At 37.1% G+C, this 21,176-nt stretch overlaps 3 protein-coding genes across 4 annotated transcripts in view; 1 reads left to right on the top strand and 2 right to left on the bottom strand.

Annotated features, from left to right (window-relative positions):
- Positions 1–870: 870 nt before the first annotated feature.
- Positions 871–3,489, bottom strand: LOC146321419 (membrane-spanning 4-domains subfamily A member 4A-like). Its single transcript, XM_084725681.1, has 7 exons — positions 3,367–3,489; positions 3,119–3,284; positions 2,903–3,010; positions 2,348–2,404; positions 1,635–1,751; positions 1,425–1,541; positions 871–1,336 (listed from the first exon to the last, which is right to left on the bottom strand). Exons 2-7 carry the CDS (start codon positions 3,278–3,280, stop codon positions 1,307–1,309), a joined length of 591 nt encoding a protein of 196 aa, XP_084581807.1. The 5' UTR covers positions 3,281–3,284; positions 3,367–3,489; the 3' UTR covers positions 871–1,306.
- A 1,338-nt stretch (positions 3,490–4,827) lies between these two features.
- Positions 4,828–8,323, top strand: LOC146321420 (uncharacterized). Its single transcript, XM_084726567.1, has 5 exons — positions 4,828–5,000; positions 6,785–6,904; positions 7,111–7,167; positions 7,278–7,385; positions 7,807–8,323. Exons 1-5 carry the CDS (start codon positions 4,833–4,835, stop codon positions 7,903–7,905), a joined length of 552 nt encoding a protein of 183 aa, XP_084582693.1. The 5' UTR covers positions 4,828–4,832; the 3' UTR covers positions 7,906–8,323.
- Positions 8,324–8,467: 144 nt separating this feature from the next.
- The window catches only part of plekhg4b (pleckstrin homology domain containing, family G (with RhoGef domain) member 4B), a 34,329-nt gene continuing 21,620 nt past the window's right edge, over positions 8,468–21,176 (bottom strand). Inside the window, exons 13-24 of one of the 2 annotated variants that reach the window (XM_084726564.1) lie at positions 20,930–21,094; positions 18,946–19,811; positions 17,338–17,587; positions 16,935–17,024; positions 15,816–16,040; positions 15,416–15,586; positions 15,149–15,326; positions 14,927–15,043; positions 13,686–13,964; positions 12,703–12,938; positions 11,143–11,212; positions 8,468–8,859 (exon numbers count right to left, since the gene is read on the bottom strand). In XM_084726564.1, the coding sequence (XP_084582690.1) occupies positions 11,168–11,212; positions 12,703–12,938; positions 13,686–13,964; positions 14,927–15,043; positions 15,149–15,326; positions 15,416–15,586; positions 15,816–16,040; positions 16,935–17,024; positions 17,338–17,587; positions 18,946–19,811; positions 20,930–21,094 (2,622 nt within the window). In that variant the 3' untranslated portion in view covers positions 8,468–8,859; positions 11,143–11,167. The remainder of the gene's footprint in view (positions 8,860–11,142; positions 11,213–12,702; positions 12,939–13,685; positions 13,965–14,926; positions 15,044–15,148; positions 15,327–15,415; positions 15,587–15,815; positions 16,041–16,934; positions 17,025–17,337; positions 17,588–18,945; positions 19,812–20,929; positions 21,095–21,176) is intronic. The other variant, XM_084726565.1, reaches the window with a different exon arrangement.

Raw genomic sequence — 21,176 nt, forward strand, 5'->3', positions numbered from 1 at the left:
TTAATGAACTCAGCTCTTAAGCTGTGACCTGCTGTATTACTGTTTAAACATATTTAAGCCTACAGCTTTCTGGTAACTTGAAAACTGTGTGGTACAACAGCTCCTGAGTGTGAATATCAGATGAATGTTTTTCCTAGAATACATCCTTCACTGAAAAGTAAGTTTAGTTGAGTCTACTTGCTGTGTATTTATCTCCCCCATGTGGTTGCTCAGGGCTTCACATGTCACTGAAATCAAAAACATCCTCAGCTCCCAGCAGGGGGCCCTATCACTTTTCATTAAGAGCAGCCACCAGTTTTATGAAGATTTACTTTTCCTGTTGTTTCTGGTAGTTCAGGAGAGATTTTAAAGTTACTGGACATATAGTTTCCTCATTTTCACTAAATTGAAGTAAAATATGGGTTAAAAAAAAAAAAGGTCACCTACTGTAGTTATACGGCCAATAATACATTTTGCACTAGAGTAACCCTGATTGGTTCAATAAATTAGATGCAGAATGGGTGTAAGTTTGCTGCAAACAAAATAACCCTCTTTATTTGCCTGAAACAAAGTTACAAATTTATTTACAAAAGACACTATGAAATGATCAGATTTAAAAAAAAAAAAGAAACAGTGACAAAAATATGCATTTAGGCTATGTATTAAAAAAAGCAAAATTCCTTATGGATAAAATATTCAAAAAGCAATGCAATTAAGTAATAAAATTATTCTGACTCTCAACCAGAGTTCAAGAATGGCTCATCTATGCCAGTTATACAGTAATGTGGATAAGAACAATAAAAAATAATGCACATTTACAGACAGATGGGTTTCAATAATCGATCTAAAATGAATTAAATACCAGCTGGTCCTCTTCAGTTTCAAAATTCATCATGGTAGTCAAGCAGAACTAATTATCACCCGCATCAGCTTTCACTAAGATGATCTCTTACAGCCTTAAAAAGGTTGATAATTTGCTATTTCAAAATATGACCTAAACATTCTGGAGTAGAGACAAAACAATGTTCTCTGGGACCTAGAAGGCAAATAAAACTTTGGAGTGAGGAAATATAAATTCTTATATACTGTTGTAAAATTATTAAACTATGCAATATAAACATGGATATATGATATGTTTCTACAAACATAATAGGTCATTTCTATCCTAGGAGTTGCTAATTATACATGCAATATGATGGGTTTTTTGCATATTTTTAAATACTTATGAAATAAAAACACTGTGTGCTGTATGTTGAGGGGTGTATGACATTGATACAACATTGGTACCATGTATGTGGTTAGTTTTCACTCCATTGCGTCTTTGAATTCAGTCTCCTTGTTTCAGCAGTATGATGGGCTGCAGAGAGAAAGAAAAAAACACTGTTAGTTACAAATAATATTCTGCTTACAGTATCTGTGCTGTGTGTTTCAAGAAATCGACATACCAGCGTGTTGAATTGTTCTCTGCATATAGCTTTACTCAACCAGTAGATCAAGAAAACGGCAATGAGCTTTTCAGTAACCAGCAGAAACATAATCAGTCCAGAGATTCCTTCATTGACCTATGAAAAAGACAGTGATGTAGGTGAACACACGTGTGCTTTGCATTTCAAAAAGCCACAGAGGTTAGTTCATGAAGGAGAAATGTTGTTTACCTTTACATGGTCACGGTGCCAGGGATACGAAAAATAATGAAGATCAAATGCACAGATACAAATTGCTGCGATCGACCAGAAGAAAGTGATAATGTTCAGGGAGAAGGACAGCTTTGTCTGCACAGTGAAAAACACAGTAATGATGCATCATTAGGAAGCAAAAGAAAAAGGGAAAACGTTCTAATTCTAATTCATTTTCTTACAAACCAGGATGAGACAACTTGTAATAATTTTGAACCTTCTTTTAAAATTATCACATAGAATTCTTTACACAAATCATTGTAAACAACCTTATTCAAATCCAAATGTGCATTTCTTTGAACTCATCTCCACGTCATTACCTGTTGGACAATCATCTAAAGATATGTTTGTCAGATACAAGCATTTGTTTACAAAAAAAAGTAATGGAAAAAACAAAATTCAGACAGTCTAACTGGATGGCAGACATGATTAAAATCTCACTTATATCTGGAAGTCATTTTAATTTCTCATTGACTTCTTGCTGACAACAAATTAGATATTAAATTTAAATGGGTTAATTTGAGTGAAGAATTCAAAAGAAGATGGGACATAAATTCCTATTACAAACATTAGAAATATGATATATTATCTAAAATAATACTATACAGTTGGCACATGTCATTAATTTTGAATTAAAGGGTTAATTTGCCTTTTGATGCTAAACAGTGAACTTTTTGGATCTTTTGTCTTACCACATGCATGTTTGGAGACTGTCCAGCGGCAAACGACAGCATACCAGAAACCACATACTAAGATGTTGATAAAACATGTAAATGATTAATTATACACAAAAATACAATATTGAATATTTAAATTCTATAATATATGTTATATTATGACTATTTTCACTGTCAGATAATCTGCCAGTTATTTTCATGATTAATTGATTAGGCTATAAAGAAAATTAATGAAAATGCATTTGAAAATATATTATATTATATTATATTATATTATATTATATTATATTATATTATATTATATTATATTATATTATTATAACATAACATAATGTAACATAACATAACATAACAACATAACATAAAAAACTTTGTTGAGGCTGCACAGAGAATTCAGGGACACAGCAGCAAAAGGAAGTAGGTACAAGAACAGATGCATGCTGTAAATATAGATAGATATACTGTTTTCTGTCAATCTTATGTAAGTAAGTATTTTCTTTAATTATTATTGTTTTTCAGAGAATAACTTATGAGAGAAAATTTAATTTGTAGTTTTGTTTTTGTATTTACCACAACACAGGGCAGAGTGTAGATTCTGAGCAGGACATTGTCTGGGTGGTTGTTTGAGAAGATCAGACCAAGAGTGACAATGAACACGCCAGCGATGGCCTGGGCTGCCTAATAAAAACAGGAAAAAAAAACTCATTACGATGCTGCATTTTTTGTGTTGAAGCAGAAAATACAAGATGACATGACTCTACCTATGAAAGAAAAAAATCAACTTACTCCAAGAGGTTTAGGTTTCCCATTGATGACAAAGACCTTGAAGGAATCTCTGTAGACACACTGAAACTTTTCTGGCATCAGTTGACCCTCTCGAACATCTGTCAGACTCCCAATGGGAATGGTGATGATCATTGATTCATCACAGATAAATGTCTTCTTCATTCTCCTGTGAACAACATCAGAGTAAAGGCTGTTAAAGCAGTCTGTGTCCCTGAGGGGAATCTGTTGTTCAAGTTTTCAGTAAATACCTTTTTTTTTAAATCCTTGTATCTTGATTCTGATCTGAAATTCTCTGCTTCGTCAAATGACTTTAACAAGGAAATGACCTGGTACACCACTTGTCTTCGTCTCTCACGCCCTCTCTCTCTCACGCACATACAGACACACACAAACACACACAAACATGCATGCACACACAAACCCACAAAGTGCTAGGTGTAGACCTTTGAAATTTAAAACTGTTAAATCCTAACCTAAGCTTATTTGTGTGCATAAATATAAAGAAAAATGATTTTGTTGAATCAGTAATGATATGCACAATATAATAATAATATAAAACTAATTCTGATGAGAAACCGAGGGTTGAACATGAAGACAGACCACTGGTAGAGTGAGGAAGTTGAGGTGTGAGGTGGCCTCATCTGTCAAAGTATTTGCAGGGAAGTGAAGATCATATCTAAAGAGTGAAGCGCTTCATTGAGACCCATACAGAGTGTCAAACAGATACTGCTCAACTTAAACGTGGTAAGAATCACAATCTTAACTTTTTTCAGTTTCACTTTAAAAAAAACAACAACTTTGTTATACATATACATATACAACACTATGAATTGGGAGCTTCTGTTGATATTTTGAAAACAACTTTGAATCACTTTTTAAAATCTTTTTCATTATATTTTTGTGTTTCTGTTCCTTTACTTGATAGAACAGCTGAAGATAGACAGCAGAGGCGGGAGACAGAGCGGGGGTGATACGCAACAAGGAGCTGCAGGTTTGAAACGATTTCTGTATGAATGTTCTCTTGTTAAAAGGCTAAGAAACTTGCATAGAATTACATTACATTGCTCTAACAACAAAATAAATGTGTAGTACATTATTATGTGAAGGTCAATTACAACATTATAAGCAGGCCAACCCTCACACAAAACCTCACCTGTATATTTAATCAACCATGACAGTAAATGTATGAATTTGCAAACACATACAAATGTGTAAATCTTTCAGTGAAAAATCTGTCATCTTAGTAGCTTCAATGTTATTAAATTTATTGTATCGTTGCATGTCAGACTGCTAACAGACTGTTATATTATTTGTTTATGAAAAAAGTTCATCTATTCTGATTTGAATATGCCCTTGGTCATACTGCAAATTCAATAATATTTTTGATAATTGTGCAGCCTATAACATATATGTTTAGATTTATGGACACTACTCCTTGAATTATTTGGGTGCTTGCTTTGATCCATGGTCCTTTGGACTGCGTTATAAGACATCTCAGTCTAACAATTTATTACCAGACTTTTATATGGCATTGTATTACAATGTATAAAGGTTTCTATTTTTCTGGTCACCCTGTACTTTTTAGGCATTATACTTTAGTGATGTTAAGACCAAAGGAGAAATGTTTCACACAGTACAAACACATAATTACTTTTAAATCATTATATACTCATACACCATGAGAAAAACTCATCCTCCAGACCAGAGAAGCATCATGGCCTGTGCCGATATTGATATGGACATCCATGGAGAGGATGAGGATCCGAGCAGAACTGGCAGGAGAGCGCCGCCGATGGTACGATATTACCAAGCTACAGATTTCATGCCAGACAAAAAAGGGCCGCTGCATGAGCTGCTGCAGAAACAACCTGCTGTGTTAGGGGTAAGAGTGACAAAACTGCTCAGGACATACACGAAAGTCAACACTTGTTGAGTATAGATCATATTGTTGTCATAGTCATGTTGCTGAACTTTATGCTGATTTCTGATGTTGGTGTTGTACTCTTATTGTACTCTAACCTTATTTTACTGTAAGACAATGTAAGGAAATCATGGTTATTTTATCCAGTGCATTAAATTTGAGGTTGTGACCAAAATTTTTAAGTCTCAAAATGAGTATGACCCCAGAGTTTTATATGTCATATATTCATGTGAACTAGGAAGATTACATGGAAATGCTGACACATTGCAAATGATTATCAAGTTTCAGTAAAAAAAAAAAAAAAAAAAAAAAAAAAAACTTTGGAAACAGCCTTTACAGTGAGAAAAAAAGCAAAACATGTTACAATAGCTCATATTCACACCCACACAAATACATATATTCACAGATGGCCATGCATGCTGATCTCGCTCATCTGCAACAGTTGGGGGTTTAGTGTCTTTGCTCAAGGACACTTCAGTATGCAGTTTGGAGGAGCCAGGGATCAAACTACCAACCCTGCAATTACAGGACAGCATGAGCAGTTATGAGCTGTTATGGTTCAGCAGGTAGAGCAGGTTGTCCACTAATCAGAATGTCAGCAGTTCGATCTCCAGCTCCTCTAGTCTGCATGCCTGAGTGTCTATGGGTGAGACACTGAACTCAAAATAGCTGCACAATATGTGTGTAACTGGGTGAATGTGATGTGGTTTTTAAGTACTATATGAAATCAATACATTTATCATTTCCACTACAAACAAAAAATGTGTAATCCAAAAAAAAATGTTGAACATTGTAAGCTTTGTGTGTAAACGTGGCTGTAAACAGGTCTTTAAAGTTGAAGCTTTTTTTATTTAGTGTGTGTGAGTCTAAGTGTGCTGCTTCATAGTTGCGACAGATACTGTGTATCAGCATGTGCAAAAAGGAACAGAGATAGTGAACATCCTTTTTTATTATTCAAATTTTTTTTCATACTTGTTCACAAACACTGAAGTCCATGCATTGGTGATCTTTTATTTATTCCTCACTATAAAGTTTTTACAGCTGAGTTTGTGCAATACCTCACAAACAGAAAAAAGGTGAAAAAAGTATAAAGAGAGATGTCCACGATAACTTCTTCTATCTTCTGCTGATTTGGACAGCAGCAACAGGAAATGTTTGGTTGGGGTTTTTGTGGTTTTCTACCTTGTCAGTGTAAAGGCTGAAGTTTCATGTAACTCTCTGATACTGTGAATATGTGCACAGTATTTTCAGAACTAAAGTCTCTGGTGTGTTATTTCTTCATTTAGACCGTTTTTATCTATTATTATGATTTGGAAGAAAATTCATCTCGTTTTGGGAACAAAATTCACATTTTCTTGTATTAATGTTACAGACAATTAATTAATTACAGGACATTTCAGGCCACATACCGGGGGGTGGGGGGTGTAGAACCATTCCAGTGGGAGCGTGGATGACCAGGGGGAGATACAAAGACACACAAAGTTGAATGAACATGATATATGTAGGAAAATAAGCAAGTTTGATTTGCGGATGCTAATCTTTATTTCACTAAAATTCAACTTGAATCCTTTATGTATCAGTTGCTTCCCCAGTTATTGTTAATGACGGATAGTAATGGGGGAGGTGTCAAGAATTCATGCATTAGTCCACTCTGGCACATGCACCATTACTTGTGGAAACGAAGCTGAGATAATAAATTAATCTTCTAATATTTACTTAAAATAACAGTATTGTTCCTCTACCAGTCTCTGCAGGTGGTGAGCGGTCTCCTCAGTTTTGGAGTGGGAATTGTTTTTGCTGTGACCCAGGACATGGCCGAGTCCCTTTTCACTATGTTCAGAGTTTCCCTCCTGACTGGAGCACTTGTGAGTCTCTGCTCACATTATGTCAATTTAAAACTTGCTAACTTACTTAAAAGGACATGCACTAAGTAAAGCAGACAAAACTTTAAAGACTGCCATGGATGAATTGAAAGTTAATATATCCAACTTGTCTTGAATATAGTGACTCATGAAGTCAAACAGTGTTGATGTTTTTAGGCGTCACTAAGTTGAACTCTTCTCCTCTGCAGTTCATCATTGCTGGAATTGTCTCCAACCTGCTGTTCAAATATCCAGGATTACTGCCTGTGAGTACAATCAGTGCAAACCTAACAACACGAACATTACAGTTGGTGAAGGTGATTATTAGATGAATATATTAGTAAATAATGAAATTAATGTATGGTTTATGTTCCAGGTGTCCTTCATGGTGAACTGCGGCTCTATTATTGTGGCTGTAGTTGCAGCCTGTCTGATCAGTGTCGACCTGGCTAACTGGAATCCACAAAATGATCAGCATTGGAAGGTAAGACGAGGGAAGGAACATATTTAAATGGAACACTTGACAGTGCTTATTTAGCATTACTATACAGCTTTGTTAAATACTCGATTGTGATGGGTCAATTATGGCATTATAAGGTCTGTTACCTCTGTATAACACACCATTGCTATGAATAACAGACTATTGCTATGGATGCAGCTCTAATCATAGATCATGATCATACAATCATTTTTAAATCAATAAAATCATCCTTAATTATTTAGTGTCAAATAAGCAGGGTAATATACAGTGGGCAGGTCATTATTGCAAAAGACACCTTGTCAAGGTGATTCATTTCAACATAATAACCTGCTCACTGTACATTATTCCTTACATAGATACTGTATTTGCATATATTTACTGATAGAAAACTAACGCATACTCGATTATCTTTGTGTTTTAACAGATGGAGCTGCTGACGCTTTGTGTGTTGGGGCTTGAGGTTCTTCTCTCTGCAATCCTCTGCATCTGGTTCGCTAAAGAGAAACGTGCCAAATCAAAATGATCAAGCTGCTGAAATTATATGAGAAGAAATCTGAGAACTTAATATTTTAAATTAACTGTTTGGACTGTATATTAGTGCTTAAAAGAGGTTGAGGCAGTGTATTAGTGAACATAAGTGGCTTTCTGTTCTGTCTCGATTGCCTATATTGGAGTTCAAACCCCCACTGAACAAGTTGGGCTGTGGTCTGGGTGCGATGTTTGACTCGGACTGAGAATACAAAACTTGTGGTGAACAAATGTCAGCGTCTCTCATGTGAAGACAAAAACCACTTCTTCATTCTTCTTAAACTCTGCGTCTCTGTGTAACGGTAGCAGCGGGTCTCATAGTGATGTTTGTCACAGGGTCTCTGTATGTGGTTTTACACGCATTCTCGGTTATCAGTGGAAATATCTGCAACGTGTTTTCAGCTATATTCCCACTTTTAGCTGGTTTCACATATAGAGAGCTTTATTAAACTACGAGGGGTTTGTATGTTATACTTCAGCTGTTGTTATCAGTGATAACCAGTGATTAGCCACGGGTTAAAATACTTGATTTTGTGTCAATGAAATACATACAAAAACATGTTTTAAACATTTTAATAATCTGTACAAACATGTCATAGCACAGGACTGGCAACAAAAGAAAAAGAAACATGACAGTACAACATTGTATGATCTGCCTGCTATTTTTTCTGTTTTGTAAAATACATAATAAAAAAAAACTCATCTACAATATAAACACTGATTCTAGTTCATTAAAACAAATGTACAGACCACTGACGTACCATCATGGCAGTGAATATTATGTGTCAATTTCAAATTTACAGTATCATAATGAAATGTCATATAATCACTGAGCTTCATCCATTAAAGTCTCAGTCCTCCGCAGCTGGATTCCTCTTATTTTCATCTCCTTGTCCTCATGTACAAACTGCTGTGGCATCAAGTAGTGTTCAGCCTCACGACTTCAAAGCTGTGAAAAAATACAGAACAAGAAAGAGGAATTTAGAAAACAAAAATGTCTACACATTATGCATTCATATTACTTCAGTCAACATGCAATGTTAAGAATGTCAGTCAACTAACGGACCATATTTACACACCTTTTAGGTTTAAAATGGCATTACACACAACATATTTTAAATATTCTACATTTTGTCAAACCAATAATTCCACGGTTAGGGTTACCATAAATTCCTAACACTTTCAGTAATGACTGGGCATTAGTGTAGTGTACAAGATGAAGCAAAATATTACTCAAACTGTCTTTTTCAGCTGCAACTAACGATTATTTTCATTGTTGATGTATCTCTTGATTATTTTCTTGATTAATCGATTAGTTGTTTGGCCTATATAGAATGTCAGAAAACGGTGAAAAATGTCCATCAGTTTTTCTCAATTGTCTTGTTTTGTCCACAACTCATTCAGTTCATTGTCATAGAGGAGGAAAGAAACAAGAAAATATTCACATTTAAGAAGCTGGAACCAGAAATCGTATTAAAAACATTACTCAAACCAGTCAACTGATTATCAGACTAATTAATTATTATTATTAATCAGTAATTGTTGCAGCTCTTGTACTTTTGATGTAATTTTCAAAGCTATTTTTTTAAATCAATGATTTTCTAACTTTTTTTTTCTTAAGCAAAGTAAAGGGCAAGATATAATGTATTTTTCTGCAAAAGCAATGCTATTGTCAAAATGTGTGCATATACAGTCTTTTATACTTATTTAAAAGCTTAAGTCCATAACATTGCTAAAATTTTGCACTGAATGTTTCTAATTAGATTGCTGTGCACTTACAAATGAAAATACATCAGAAATTTCGTTTACCACTGACTGGAGCTCCAAGAGTTAATAAAGAAAGTTTCTTAAAAATTAACACTGAAACAGGCAGCAGAGGAGGTTTGGGGAGGCTATTTCATATTTAGAGCCTTTTTAAATAAAGAATACTTTGCTCTGTCTGCCTAAACCTTAAAAAAATATCAAAACAGGAGCAGACATCTTTGATAACATTTTAACAGCCACATATTTAACACACATATTTAACTTTGACACATTTTGGGGTCCTATGGTTTTGTTTTTTTAAGTACTGCATTTTAAAAGCAACATCTAAACATGGAGACTAATAAAAAATGTAATGATTTTAAGTGTTTTATTTATTTAGGTACAATCCTCCTGCCAGGTACAATTACAATGTAATATATTATGCATTTAATCTTTTAATATATCAACAAAAAACTCCTTTAACCATAAATGCATTCCAAAGCCCCACAACAACAGAGCATGCATGTGTTCAAACTAAGGCTGTCCCCGACTAAGAGTTCCTTTAGCTGAATTTTTTTGTTTTTTTCTGTGCCACACTAAATTCCTACATGAGTCTACATGAGTATGTTTTATCAGTCAGATGGCGTTTTAATACCTTTCTTTGTCACTTGTGATGTGAAAATATCAACATTTTCACACAGGCAATTAAATTAAAAGTGTGCATTCTTCTATAATTCAGTTAGAAAATCAGCGGACCAGTTGTCAGACAACAGCAGTAACGATCTGAGCCTGTCAGTGGCAAAAACAAGCTCAAACAACAAGCTAACAGGCAAGTGTCACTGGGTGTCTGGGTGAGGTTTCTGACAGCTTGTCACACTGTTCTGCACTTCTATTACATTTCTCCTCTTCCATTACAGTTTTGCATTTTGTGGTGATTTTGTGACTCAGTTTGCAAAGTTGACAGCCTGTCATGTTTTTTTTATGGAGCTGAAACTTGTTTACCGACCACTCGTTTCACCAACGGCGCATGTGGTCCCGAGGATATTTTTTATAAGTGCACCAGTCACTGACACTGCACTGAAAGACCGACAAAGGAAAATAAAAAAAACAAATGCTCAACTGAAAGAATCTCCAAATAATGATTTAAAATGCTGATTATCAGGGGGCAGCCTTAGTTCAAACATACATAAAACTCTTGATAACATGTATTTTCTGAGACAAAGTCCACCCTCATGTCAAACGGATGCACAAGGAAGAAAATGAGAGGACGAGGAAACCAAGAGGAAAACATGACAAAGAGCCAGAAGTTTACAAAACAAACCACCCATCAGGATGAGAGCCCTCTACACTGCCATGCAGCACACAATACAGGCACCAAAAGCACATTTTCCACACAGATTAGTAGTCAGGCCACAGGTTCCTCACAGTTGTTAATGAGGCTGTGAAGGGAACAACACAGATGTCCACTCTGGTGACACCAATTACTTACTGAGCTAAAACCCCTCAGCTCTGAGTCAGACCACAGTAGAGAGGCCTACTGCTATATGAGAGGTCGTGTTCTGGTAAAAACAAAACAGCAAAGAGGTGGTAAGTGAAATTGAATCTTCAGCTGATGACCAGCACTTTCCTTTACACGAGTCTGAAAATATACCAGCTCATTTAAATAATTAGTTCTCCCACAATGGTTACAATTCGCCAGTCAGTCTAATTGTCTTGTGTGGTGTGTTTGCGCTCGTTTTAAGTTTAATGAGACAGTACACATTTGGGAAGTAAAGCTCTTCAAATCATTGTGAGAATAAAATACTGTCTCAAGACTTTTCATGTTCAGATTTATGAAATTTCAGGCAAAAAAATAGAAAATGTGTTCAATATAATTGCAACAGTTTTGACTGGTCTAAAGTTTACTAAGACCACAAGAGATCTGAATCCTAAACTTCTTCATATGAGCAGATTTCACTGCAGATTTGACATGATTTAAAATCTATCACTTTAAAATCACCTAATATGTTCCTGGCATTAGACAAATAGTAAATATAGTGTTAAAATGTTTCTAATAACTATAGTTTTTAACCTCTATTGTCTTTGTTTCTTTATGACAGAAAATGCAAAAACTAGAACACTGTAGCTTCTTATTTACTGCTTCCAAGGCATTTGAATGTACATGATTATCCAAAGAGAAAAAAAATATTTATAAAACTAAAGGTATCTAAGTATTTTTAGCAACACTAATGTGATAAAATTCAATACTAAAGATAATAAAGCAAATATACATGCTATGATAACAGACATTTTTTATTCCATGTTATACCCTGATTCCAGTGTATTACAACAAACTGTAGTAGAAACACAGCACATTTTGGGCTGAATTTTCCATACTAGTAGATGGAGGCTTGGCTTAGAGAGACTTGCAGAATCAAAAATGTAGTACACTTTGGGGTAGAGTCAAAGGTACAAAAATAACTACAATACATTAAATCGAGTAGATTTCCTCTTTTTAAATAAAAAAAAGGCAAAAAAAAAACCCAACATATGAACAGGGTAAAAAAAAAGTTGGCAAGAGGGCAATAAAAAGGTGCAAAAGGAAAAAAAAAAACATTGAAAATGTTCCGAGGTCAGTCACACTTCTATAAATAGGTAGGCTTAAGCTAAAACACATCTTTATTTTTACTACAGCCTGTGTTGGTCATGACACATATCCACAAAGTTTACACTGAGGGGCACAAAGGCAACGGCTGCCTGCAGCTGCCATGTGCTTTATCTTTCTCTTAATCTCACCATCGACCACATGATGCTCCTTCTAATGTAGCACGTCTTGTGTTTCTATGTAAATGTACTTTTAATTTGTCCTGTTTGAATCTGAAATAATTTTTTAATGTTCTCGTTTTTAACAGCAGTTTTTCAAGACATATATGCAAAGAAACATTTCTTTTCACACAGATGGTAAACAATAAATTATTTTCTATTGTTTATCCTCAAAAGACACTCTCATGAAACAACATCAGGTCATCTCAATATAAGAAGATAATAAGAAAAGTAATCAAACACTCACTGCTGTGATGAACTTGGTGCCTGGGGGCTGGAGATCTTCCTCTTTCTGGAATATTGAAGGAGACGTTATGGAGGAAGGAGGCGTGGAGGAGCACAGGAAAGAGGGGGGCTCGTTGTTGTTGTTGTTGTTGTAGGCGTCCATGGCGATGCTGGGGTGTGCTGGTATAGTGAGGGTGCTCAGCCCAGTTACACTGTCACTGGAGGTGCACTGGGAGGACGTTTCTGAGCTCTCAGTGACTGTCACACAACACAGACAGAAATATACATTAATATACTGAATAAAGCGACACAGAACTCTTAATTTACTGTTCAGGGAAGAGTTCAAGTCATTGTGCAGGCAGTTACCACGTTTGTTTTAGCTTTGTGTTTTGCTTAAAGCTCCTTTGTGTAGGATTTCACCTACACATCGTCAGACGTTGGTGACTCCTGGTGGTAGCAGTAAAGCAGACACTGTTGCAGACAGTGAACCCTCATCTAACCCTGTAAAATGTCTATATTATAACTATATGTACATTATTTTCATTTCATCTTGAGGTACTTTTTCATTCTAATAGTGTTTATCTTTACTTCTTCTATCTTTTTCTTTCTTTCTTTTTCTGAATCTATTGTGATTTAATGCTGTAAAACAAAATAATGGACAAAATAATAACAATTTAAAGCCAGCACTTTGGACTCAGGCAAATTATGATCAATTTTCACTTTTTTTTTTACATTGTATAGACAAAACAATTCATCAGTTAATCGTGATCAACATGGGGTTAAGTTTCTTACTGATTTAATCTGTTTTAACTGTTTTTTTCACCCAGAATAAATATTTTTTTAGCCGATGAAGTGAAATGAAAACATATAAAAACCTGTTTAGGAATATTATATTCAATTTCTGCCATATTTTGCCAATAAATCTAATCTAAATCTTAGACAGTGGACCTATAGGTGAAGATAATGTGCCTTATGGGTTTGACAGCAGGAAAAATGTCCACTCACTCATGGAGGGCTGACTCCCGCTGTCCTGCTCCAGCTCGTCCTCCTCTATGCAGTCGTAGGGCCACTGGCCAAAGGAGGGAACACTGGTCATTGGGTACTGATGTGTGTGTGGGTGAGCGGGTGAGGAGTAAAGATGAAGATTGAGCGAGCCCAGCAGGGAGGAGGACGATTGGCTGCTGGAGGAGGAGGTGCTGCTGTTGGAGATGGTGGAGTGAGGTCTCTTGAACGAAGTGGCGTGCTCAAACGAAGGCACCGCGATGGACGCCCTGGTCCTAGACTCTGTCGGTGGAGACAAACACAGTGTCAGATATGAGATCATGGGAAAGAAGAAAAGTGACAAGAAAACATGAAAATTCCTGCGGTCGTTAATGATGATAATTAAGGCATGAATCTGTTATTTTACAGCATCTCTGGTGAGCCATGAAAGAGGAGTCATGTAAAAGAGTTTACTGCGGTTGTAATGACTTCAAATCCTTGAGGCTTGGATTACATCTGGTGTGTTAACTCGACAAAAATCCCAAAATACTACTTGGATTTAAACACCTGTAGGCGAGAGCCAAGTTTCTGTGGTTTCAGCAAAGAAAAATGTTGTGTATCTGCATGATTACAAGCTGAATCATGAAGACGCAACAACAAACTGGAGAGAGAGGAGAAGAAGAGTCAGGGAAAGAGGGGGAGAAAGAGACAGTGAGGTTCTGGAAGTGAAAATGCCATTTAGCCATAAGAAATAAACTCACCACGAGCTTTGTGAAACAATAGTATAATAATCCTGTAGAAGCCACAAGTCTGTATGGCATTAAAATGTCTTATGAAAAATGCTGTATTCGCATTGTCCCAGAAAGTACTACACTACCCACAATCCACAATCTAAAGTGTAACAGCGATGTCTGTGATGGAGCTCACTTTGACCATGGAAAGTAAACCAAAAAAAATAATGGCTGGCATGTTTGCTGCTTCCAATTAACTTATTTGTGTTATGTTTACCACAGAACAACCAGGATTTCCTTTTCTCTCACTCCCACTCCCAACCCCTTTGTGTGAGACTTTTAGTGTACTTAGGTATCATGAACTTAGAGTTATCAAATTTTTGATGAGCATTGTGTAGTTGGTTGGCTTGTTCCATGCTTAAAACTCTTCATATGAGGATTTTCTGAAACACCAATGAAGTAAATGAATGAGACACTGACTTCAAAAAGTTCTATACTATACCTGGCTAAAATAAGTGTATAAGAACGGCTCACCTGACCCCTTCATGATATAGTCGATGGCTCTGTCACTGATCGCTGCATCACTTGGCTTGATGTCCATGAAAGGTTTGCTCCCAATCCCCATGGACACCATCTCCTGCATCCGCAACGCTGAAATGCAAAAAAAAAAAAAGTTAAATATTTAATGACAAGACCTTTGTCTTACATGGGATAAGGAGGATAAGAATTTCAGATTGCTATTCAGATCAAAGTTACCTCTGTTTCTGAGCGCCTGCCTCCACAGAATCTTCCCTATGATGGCGGTCCACACAGCCTTGACCTCTGCAGAGCTGGCCTGGAGTATAAACGTGTCCTGTGACTTCCTCCGTCGGAACCAGATCTCAAAACGTAGGCCGCTATCGCCTACATTTTCTGTCATACCTATCTCTGCCGTCTAATTAAAAAAAAAGAACCAAAATTTATTTTACTGTTATTATACCAGCAGTGTAGACCAGAAACTGCCAAAAAAACAAAATTTCTTACTTTGAAGGACTGTTTATAGATGTAAATGTCGTATCCTCCTTCAATCTTTTTGGTCTTGCTGAAGAGGATGAGGTCTTCAAACAAGAAGACGTGGCGGAGGTATTTCCTCCGTCCACACCAGACGATGAACTCATCCTGGCAGCGGAGTTGACCCTGCTCTTTAAGGTTCACCTGGAGAGGAAACACAGCCGGTCACATGCGTCAGAGAGAACAATACAATTCCTGGTGGGACTCTGACCTCATTCTGCTGAATTCATAACAACATGACCTCAAATTCAAAAATAGTTGTAATAACCTCTTTCTTAACAGATTGTCTCATAGTAACGTTTAAGTAGTATTTTGCTTTTATGCTGACATCAAAATATTCATCACAGCAGCACATGCCATTATTACAGCTTACATCACAGCCCCGAATAGCATCCATAGCCAGCAGGTCATTGCCATGGCGAAGCTGAAACTTGACCATCTCCTCTGCAGTGCGGAGGTCACTCAGCTCCTGCTCCTGGGACTGACTGCACTCCTTGATCAGGTCTTTGAGCAGTAGTGCATATTTACTCATCCTCTGGATGGGCTTCAGCAAATAGGACGCCAAGTCCATCTTGTCCCCGAGCTCCAGCTGCTTATTCTGCAGAAGTACAGTGAGGATTATTATTGTGATATTATTTGCTTTTAAATATGAATCAACTTTTGAATATGGGGCTGCATACGCAAATTTTCATAGATGTGGTGAGTTGTGCAGATTGTTGGTCAATCCTGTTGCCTTGTATACAGTTTATTAGACTTTAGCTGATTGGTGTTGATTTTGTAAACCTGTTTGCCTGGACAATACTAATTTTATCAGGCCAATATTAACATCAGTTTTAATGATCCAGTGAAAATATATCAGCCAACTGTTTTTCAACATAAGCATATGCAAAAAAAAAGTGCTCACATCCAAATGCAATAGATACTGAGGTGTTGGGACAGAAATAAATGTCAAAAACCAAAAAATAATGTTGCTACATTAGGTAACGCTCCCACAAATTGGTGGTATATTACTGTATGTTCAAGGGAGCATTATATTGTGTAAACTTTCTTTTTCCACATAAGATACACAAATAAGGATCCTTTAAACATGCTTATTAAAGAAGTGTGATAAAGATGTTTCACACTAAAAAATAAACTTTTCTCTTCTCTCTGGTGGATGAACTATATTATATTATATATATTTATATATTTTGTATTTTATTACAATGGCAACACAGTTGATAAATTAACAACAACAGAGGTTATGATCACCCCAACCATCTCCACGACAACTGAGCAGCTCCATCAACAAGATGTGGTTGAAAGCTTCAGAAACAAGAAGTAAGTTGGACCTTGTGTTGAGAATGTTTTTGTCAAATTCAACATATTTTTTTGGCATCTGTGTACTGTAAACTGCCACTGAGACAGTGTTGCATGCTGGTTTAGTGATGACCCTGGGACCTGGCGCCCACTGTGTGAGGGATGTAACCAGAGGCAGAGTTTCCAGACGCACCTTAAAGAATTCGTTCCCATGGCTGCAGAGCAGATCGTCGGACTGGGGCTTATTCTTGCTGTACAGAGCATACATTCCAAACTGATCCTCCTGCACACAAGATTAACAAGTTACAACACTGACTATAGTAAAAAGTATGCAGACATTTCAGTATGCTTTGCCAAACACTATGAATGATTAAACCCACAAGAGACTGTAAATGTAATCAATCCATCATTTAAAAACTATATATAAGAGTGTGATAGTGAAACACTGACTCTGTACTGCAAATATTGCATTAAGTTGTTTCGAAAAACATAAGTAATTACTGGTCAACAAATCATTACGGTCACTGGATCAGCGTGTTGTTTTTAAGCTGTCAGCGAGCCGCCTCAGGGCAACACGACCGGCTGTCTGGACTCACATGTCTGAGAAAACAGCTACTGATGGAGAGCGGGGAGTGGGCACAGGACTCCAGATCCTTCAGGAAGTACTGAGTGTGGAAGTCCCACAGCTTCTCCACATTCCCGAAAATGATGCTGCGCTTCCCCCGCAGGTCTTGGGGCAAGTCAAGACGCTCCATTTCAGGGAAATAGTGCTCAATGATATAGCTAAGAGAGCGGACGTACTCCCTCTCTGTGGAGATCATCTCATCCATGATATGCTGCACTTTACTGGTAAACAAAAAGATATGATACAGTGTAAGATGAGAATATTTCTGATATTTACAGTGCATTGGTGTAATGATTAATATAATGCTAAACAACTTCAGGAAATCAACAAAATATTTTTTGGATTGGGGCTGTTGGTCAGACACAAAAAACATGGCAAAATAAGATAAATAAATGCATTACTTTATACCAGGGTATTAAGAAACATGCTCTATTGATTTACTGTAGTGGGCAGTATGTGCCACCAGAGGTCAGTCTCTCTACTGGTGGACATGGCAGCACAGCTGAGCAGAGAAACATGACGTCTGGGAGATAAAGTAACGTGATCAACTAGTAAAAAAGGAAAATGCCCCTGTCCCTGTCTAGGAGTATTTTGTCCTAATGATAAAGAGAACCCGGCAAACACAAGTCTACTGACTGGTAATGCAGCGTGTTGAATGTATTCTTTAGTTAAATGAGCATGAGGGCGGAGGAAAAGGTGAGCAGTGAAGTTGTAAGTCTGGCAGTAAATGTACAGTTTAGGTTTGAGTTTGTCAGTGAATAAAGGCTGCAGCTTCTCAAGACCAAAGCAAAGCTCCTGAGGGTGTGTTGTTTCCTAACTGTGGGGATAGTGTCGCTATGACAATCAGCTCAGCCTACTTTGAAGGAATAATAACTGTACATTAGAGTTGAGTTGAGCTGTTTTACACAACTGTTGCCAGGAAAGGGATTTTAACTTAAAGCACAACTGTCAAAAAAACTTCAGATGCAGGATATTCCAAACAGTATATGACAGATTTAAAACAGTTTATGTGTGATTTTGAAGCATTCTTTAAAAAACACAAACAGCTGAGCTGTCTGAGGCTTTTCTCAAATCAAAGGGTGACTTAAGTCATGAGCTAGCCATGAATTTTATAGTACTAGGTGTTTCTGTTACTTTGTCCATGCTCCATACATGCATAAAGTTAGAGCGGAAATCAGTTTCCCCTCCCTGCTTTAAAAATGGGTAAATAACATGGTATCTTGAAGACATCAAGTATACTCTGCTCAATACCCACTGCAAGTTTCTAAAGATCTGGAGATCATTTATTGAACATAGATGAAGCCTAATTGCATTAGTCTGTATTTTACTGTACTGTATTGTGCTTTGCTCCACCAAGTTAATTTCTTCTGGCCTTTGTTTTGGATCTTTCTCAACCTTACTTTGTCTTGGCAGCAGTTATTGTACAGATTGAGCTAGTGGTGTGTTTGTTTTTGTTTTGTTCTACCTGTCCATTTTTGTTCTCTGCGTTGTGAAAAAAGGAAAGATTTTCCTACATAAAATATATTTTTAAAAAGTAATGTAGCGGGTTATGTTTAATATCAGTAGTTCTCTACCTCACCTGCTCTGTTTCTTTCCATCTCCGTCACTGCGTCTGTTGTGGGCCCTGGAGGGCGTAGACATGCTGCGGCTGCGTCCTAATGCAGGGCTCGTCACATCAGGTCTCTGCAGCTTCTTCTCCGCAGACACATTATTGGCCACTTCCAAACCCTTGATGTACACCCCCGTGTAGCCATGAATGTGACTGACATCAGAGTGACCACTGTCCCTCGGGGTCAGCTCGTAGCTCATGGTCTTCTTCATGATCTTCTTCATTGGCTGCTTGCGGAGGCGGGCGGCCCCAGAATAGACGGGCTCCGAATGGCAGGAGATGGTGGAGTCGATGGTGCAGTCGCTGTCCGTGTCGTCAAACATGGACGGACTCTGTCTCAGTTTGCTGTCACAGTCTGTGGGGAAAATGAAGTGTGAGGAAGAAGAGATTGAGCTGGTGGGGCTCTTCGAGAACGGACCAGCAGAGTGAGGCTTGTTGTCCTCAAATGTTGATGGTGTAATTGCAGGTAAAAGCACACATTCATGAGCTCCATGCTGCTCTGTAGCGGTAGTCTGGCTTTCTGCAGTCTTTAAAGAACCCGAAGACGCAGAATCAACGGCTGTGGAGTTCGAGGAGTTCGCTGTCGTGGCTCGGGCCAAAGCCTCTTCCAGCTGCTGTTTGGTCTGCTGACATTTGTGCCACACTGAGTTCCACTGCTGCAGCTGCTGAGGACTCTCCAGGGACAGCACCATGTTGTTGAGGCTGCTGAAGTTGTCCACTGAGAACTTGGATGCCTCAGTGTAGTAATCCTGCAGAATCTGCACCACGGAAGACGAAAGTCTGACACCTGTACTGTCCAGACTCAGGTCCTGGCAGTGCTCCATCCACTGGTTCGCCTACGCATTTGAAAGAGTGATTATTTTTCTTTTCATCATAGATTAAAGACAGAATGGTTCAGAAAAGTCAGACAGACAGAAAAAGACATGTGCCTCAGTTGCAGAGTGAAAGTGGACTGAAGTAGCTGGTGCTACTACTCCAATCTTCATTGCTTCATGTTGTTGTTCTCATTTAAATTTATAAACATTTTTAACACCTGTATAGTTTTTAAAGAACATTATGTATAGCAAATGATTTATTTAGATGGTGTAAGTACCACAGAATAAATTGTGAATGTTGATAAAACTTTCAAAATAATAACAGTTTGTTTTGTTTTAAATGAGACGAAAATTACATTTAAAAAACAAAAACTTTTTTTAATTGTCGTAAAAAGTCTTTTCAGAACATTGGGCACATAAATGAAAGAAGATGAATAAAATGTCTCACAATGTCTCTTCTGTGCACATTAAAATGGAAGTTAATTTCAAAGCAGTTTCCCATCAAAACAAAACACTTTGGTGCTGGTTTGGTTGTGAAAAAAAATTAAAATATGGGAACAATAAATCAAAAGCTTCTCGGCTCTGCTGTCCAGATACCAACAAACCAAATGTGGGGCAAAGTGTATGTTTGTGTGGGACAATGTGGGACACATTCCTAATGCTGAGAGACAGTCTAAAATTTTAATATAATGTTTATGCAACTTACAGACCAAATATTTCTATTTTGCCCTTTAACTTGTAACATCTCTATGATGTATGGAGCTGTAAATCACAAGTTTCATCATGATATGATATTATATTATTCTTTGGATGATACAATATAATTTTGATTTAGTTCAGAATTGGGGGGTCTGTGATCAATATCAGATTATATCATATGTCCATTTAACACTTTCAGTTACATTTATGTCAATTCACAAAAAGGAATGTTTTAATTTGACAATTTTATGACTGAACTCCTTGTCCAGGAAAATGAACTGTCCATCTATTAGGATATTTCTCATAACCATTACATTCTTAAGGGTTTAAGGTTTGCCTTCTTTAATATTCATTGTAAAACGCTCTGGTTTGAAGTATATGCTCAAGTAAAATGTAAAATAACTTTTGACAAGACATCAACATTAGTCTTTCATACTTACTGAGTCGTAGAATTCATACAGGTTGGTTAGGATATCGAGCTGGGCCTTCCTCCTCTCCACTCTGGTTAAGATGGAGCCCAGATGTTGCTTAAAGTCGAGGAGAGCAGAACCTGGAAGTGACTCCGGAGACTCCTTCACCAGCTGCAGGCCGTGTCTCTGCTGGTGCTGTCAAGGTGAAGACAAAACTGATCAGTTTAGCACCGTTTGTCTTCTGTGGTGCACAGGAAATGTAAAAAAAAAAACTGTG

Source organism: Lutjanus erythropterus, chromosome 9 (assembly GCF_056507025.1).
Source record: "Lutjanus erythropterus isolate fLutEry1 chromosome 9, fLutEry1.hap2, whole genome shotgun sequence".
Taxonomy (NCBI): Eukaryota; Metazoa; Chordata; class Actinopteri; order Lutjaniformes; family Lutjanidae; genus Lutjanus; species Lutjanus erythropterus.

Excerpts from the sequence above, each read along its gene's own strand:
- LOC146321420 (XM_084726567.1), top strand. The coding sequence starts at position 4,833 with ATGGCCTGTGCCGATATTGATATGGACATCCATGGAGAGGATGAGGAT. Across the intron at positions 6,905-7,110 it reads CCCTCCTGACTGGAGCACTT|TTCATCATTGCTGGAATTGT; the intron begins GTGAGTCTCTGC and ends TCTCCTCTGCAG. Across the intron at positions 7,168-7,277 it reads AATATCCAGGATTACTGCCT|GTGTCCTTCATGGTGAACTG; the intron begins GTGAGTACAATC and ends TTTATGTTCCAG.
- LOC146321419 (XM_084725681.1), bottom strand. The coding sequence starts at position 3,280 with ATGAAGAAGACATTTATCTGTGATGAATCAATGATCATCACCATTCCC. Across the intron at positions 3,011-3,118 it reads GGAAACCTAAACCTCTTGGA|GCAGCCCAGGCCATCGCTGG; the intron begins GTAAGTTGATTT and ends TGTTTTTATTAG. Across the intron at positions 1,337-1,424 it reads GAGAACAATTCAACACGCTG|CCCATCATACTGCTGAAACA; the intron begins GTATGTCGATTT and ends TTCTCTCTGCAG.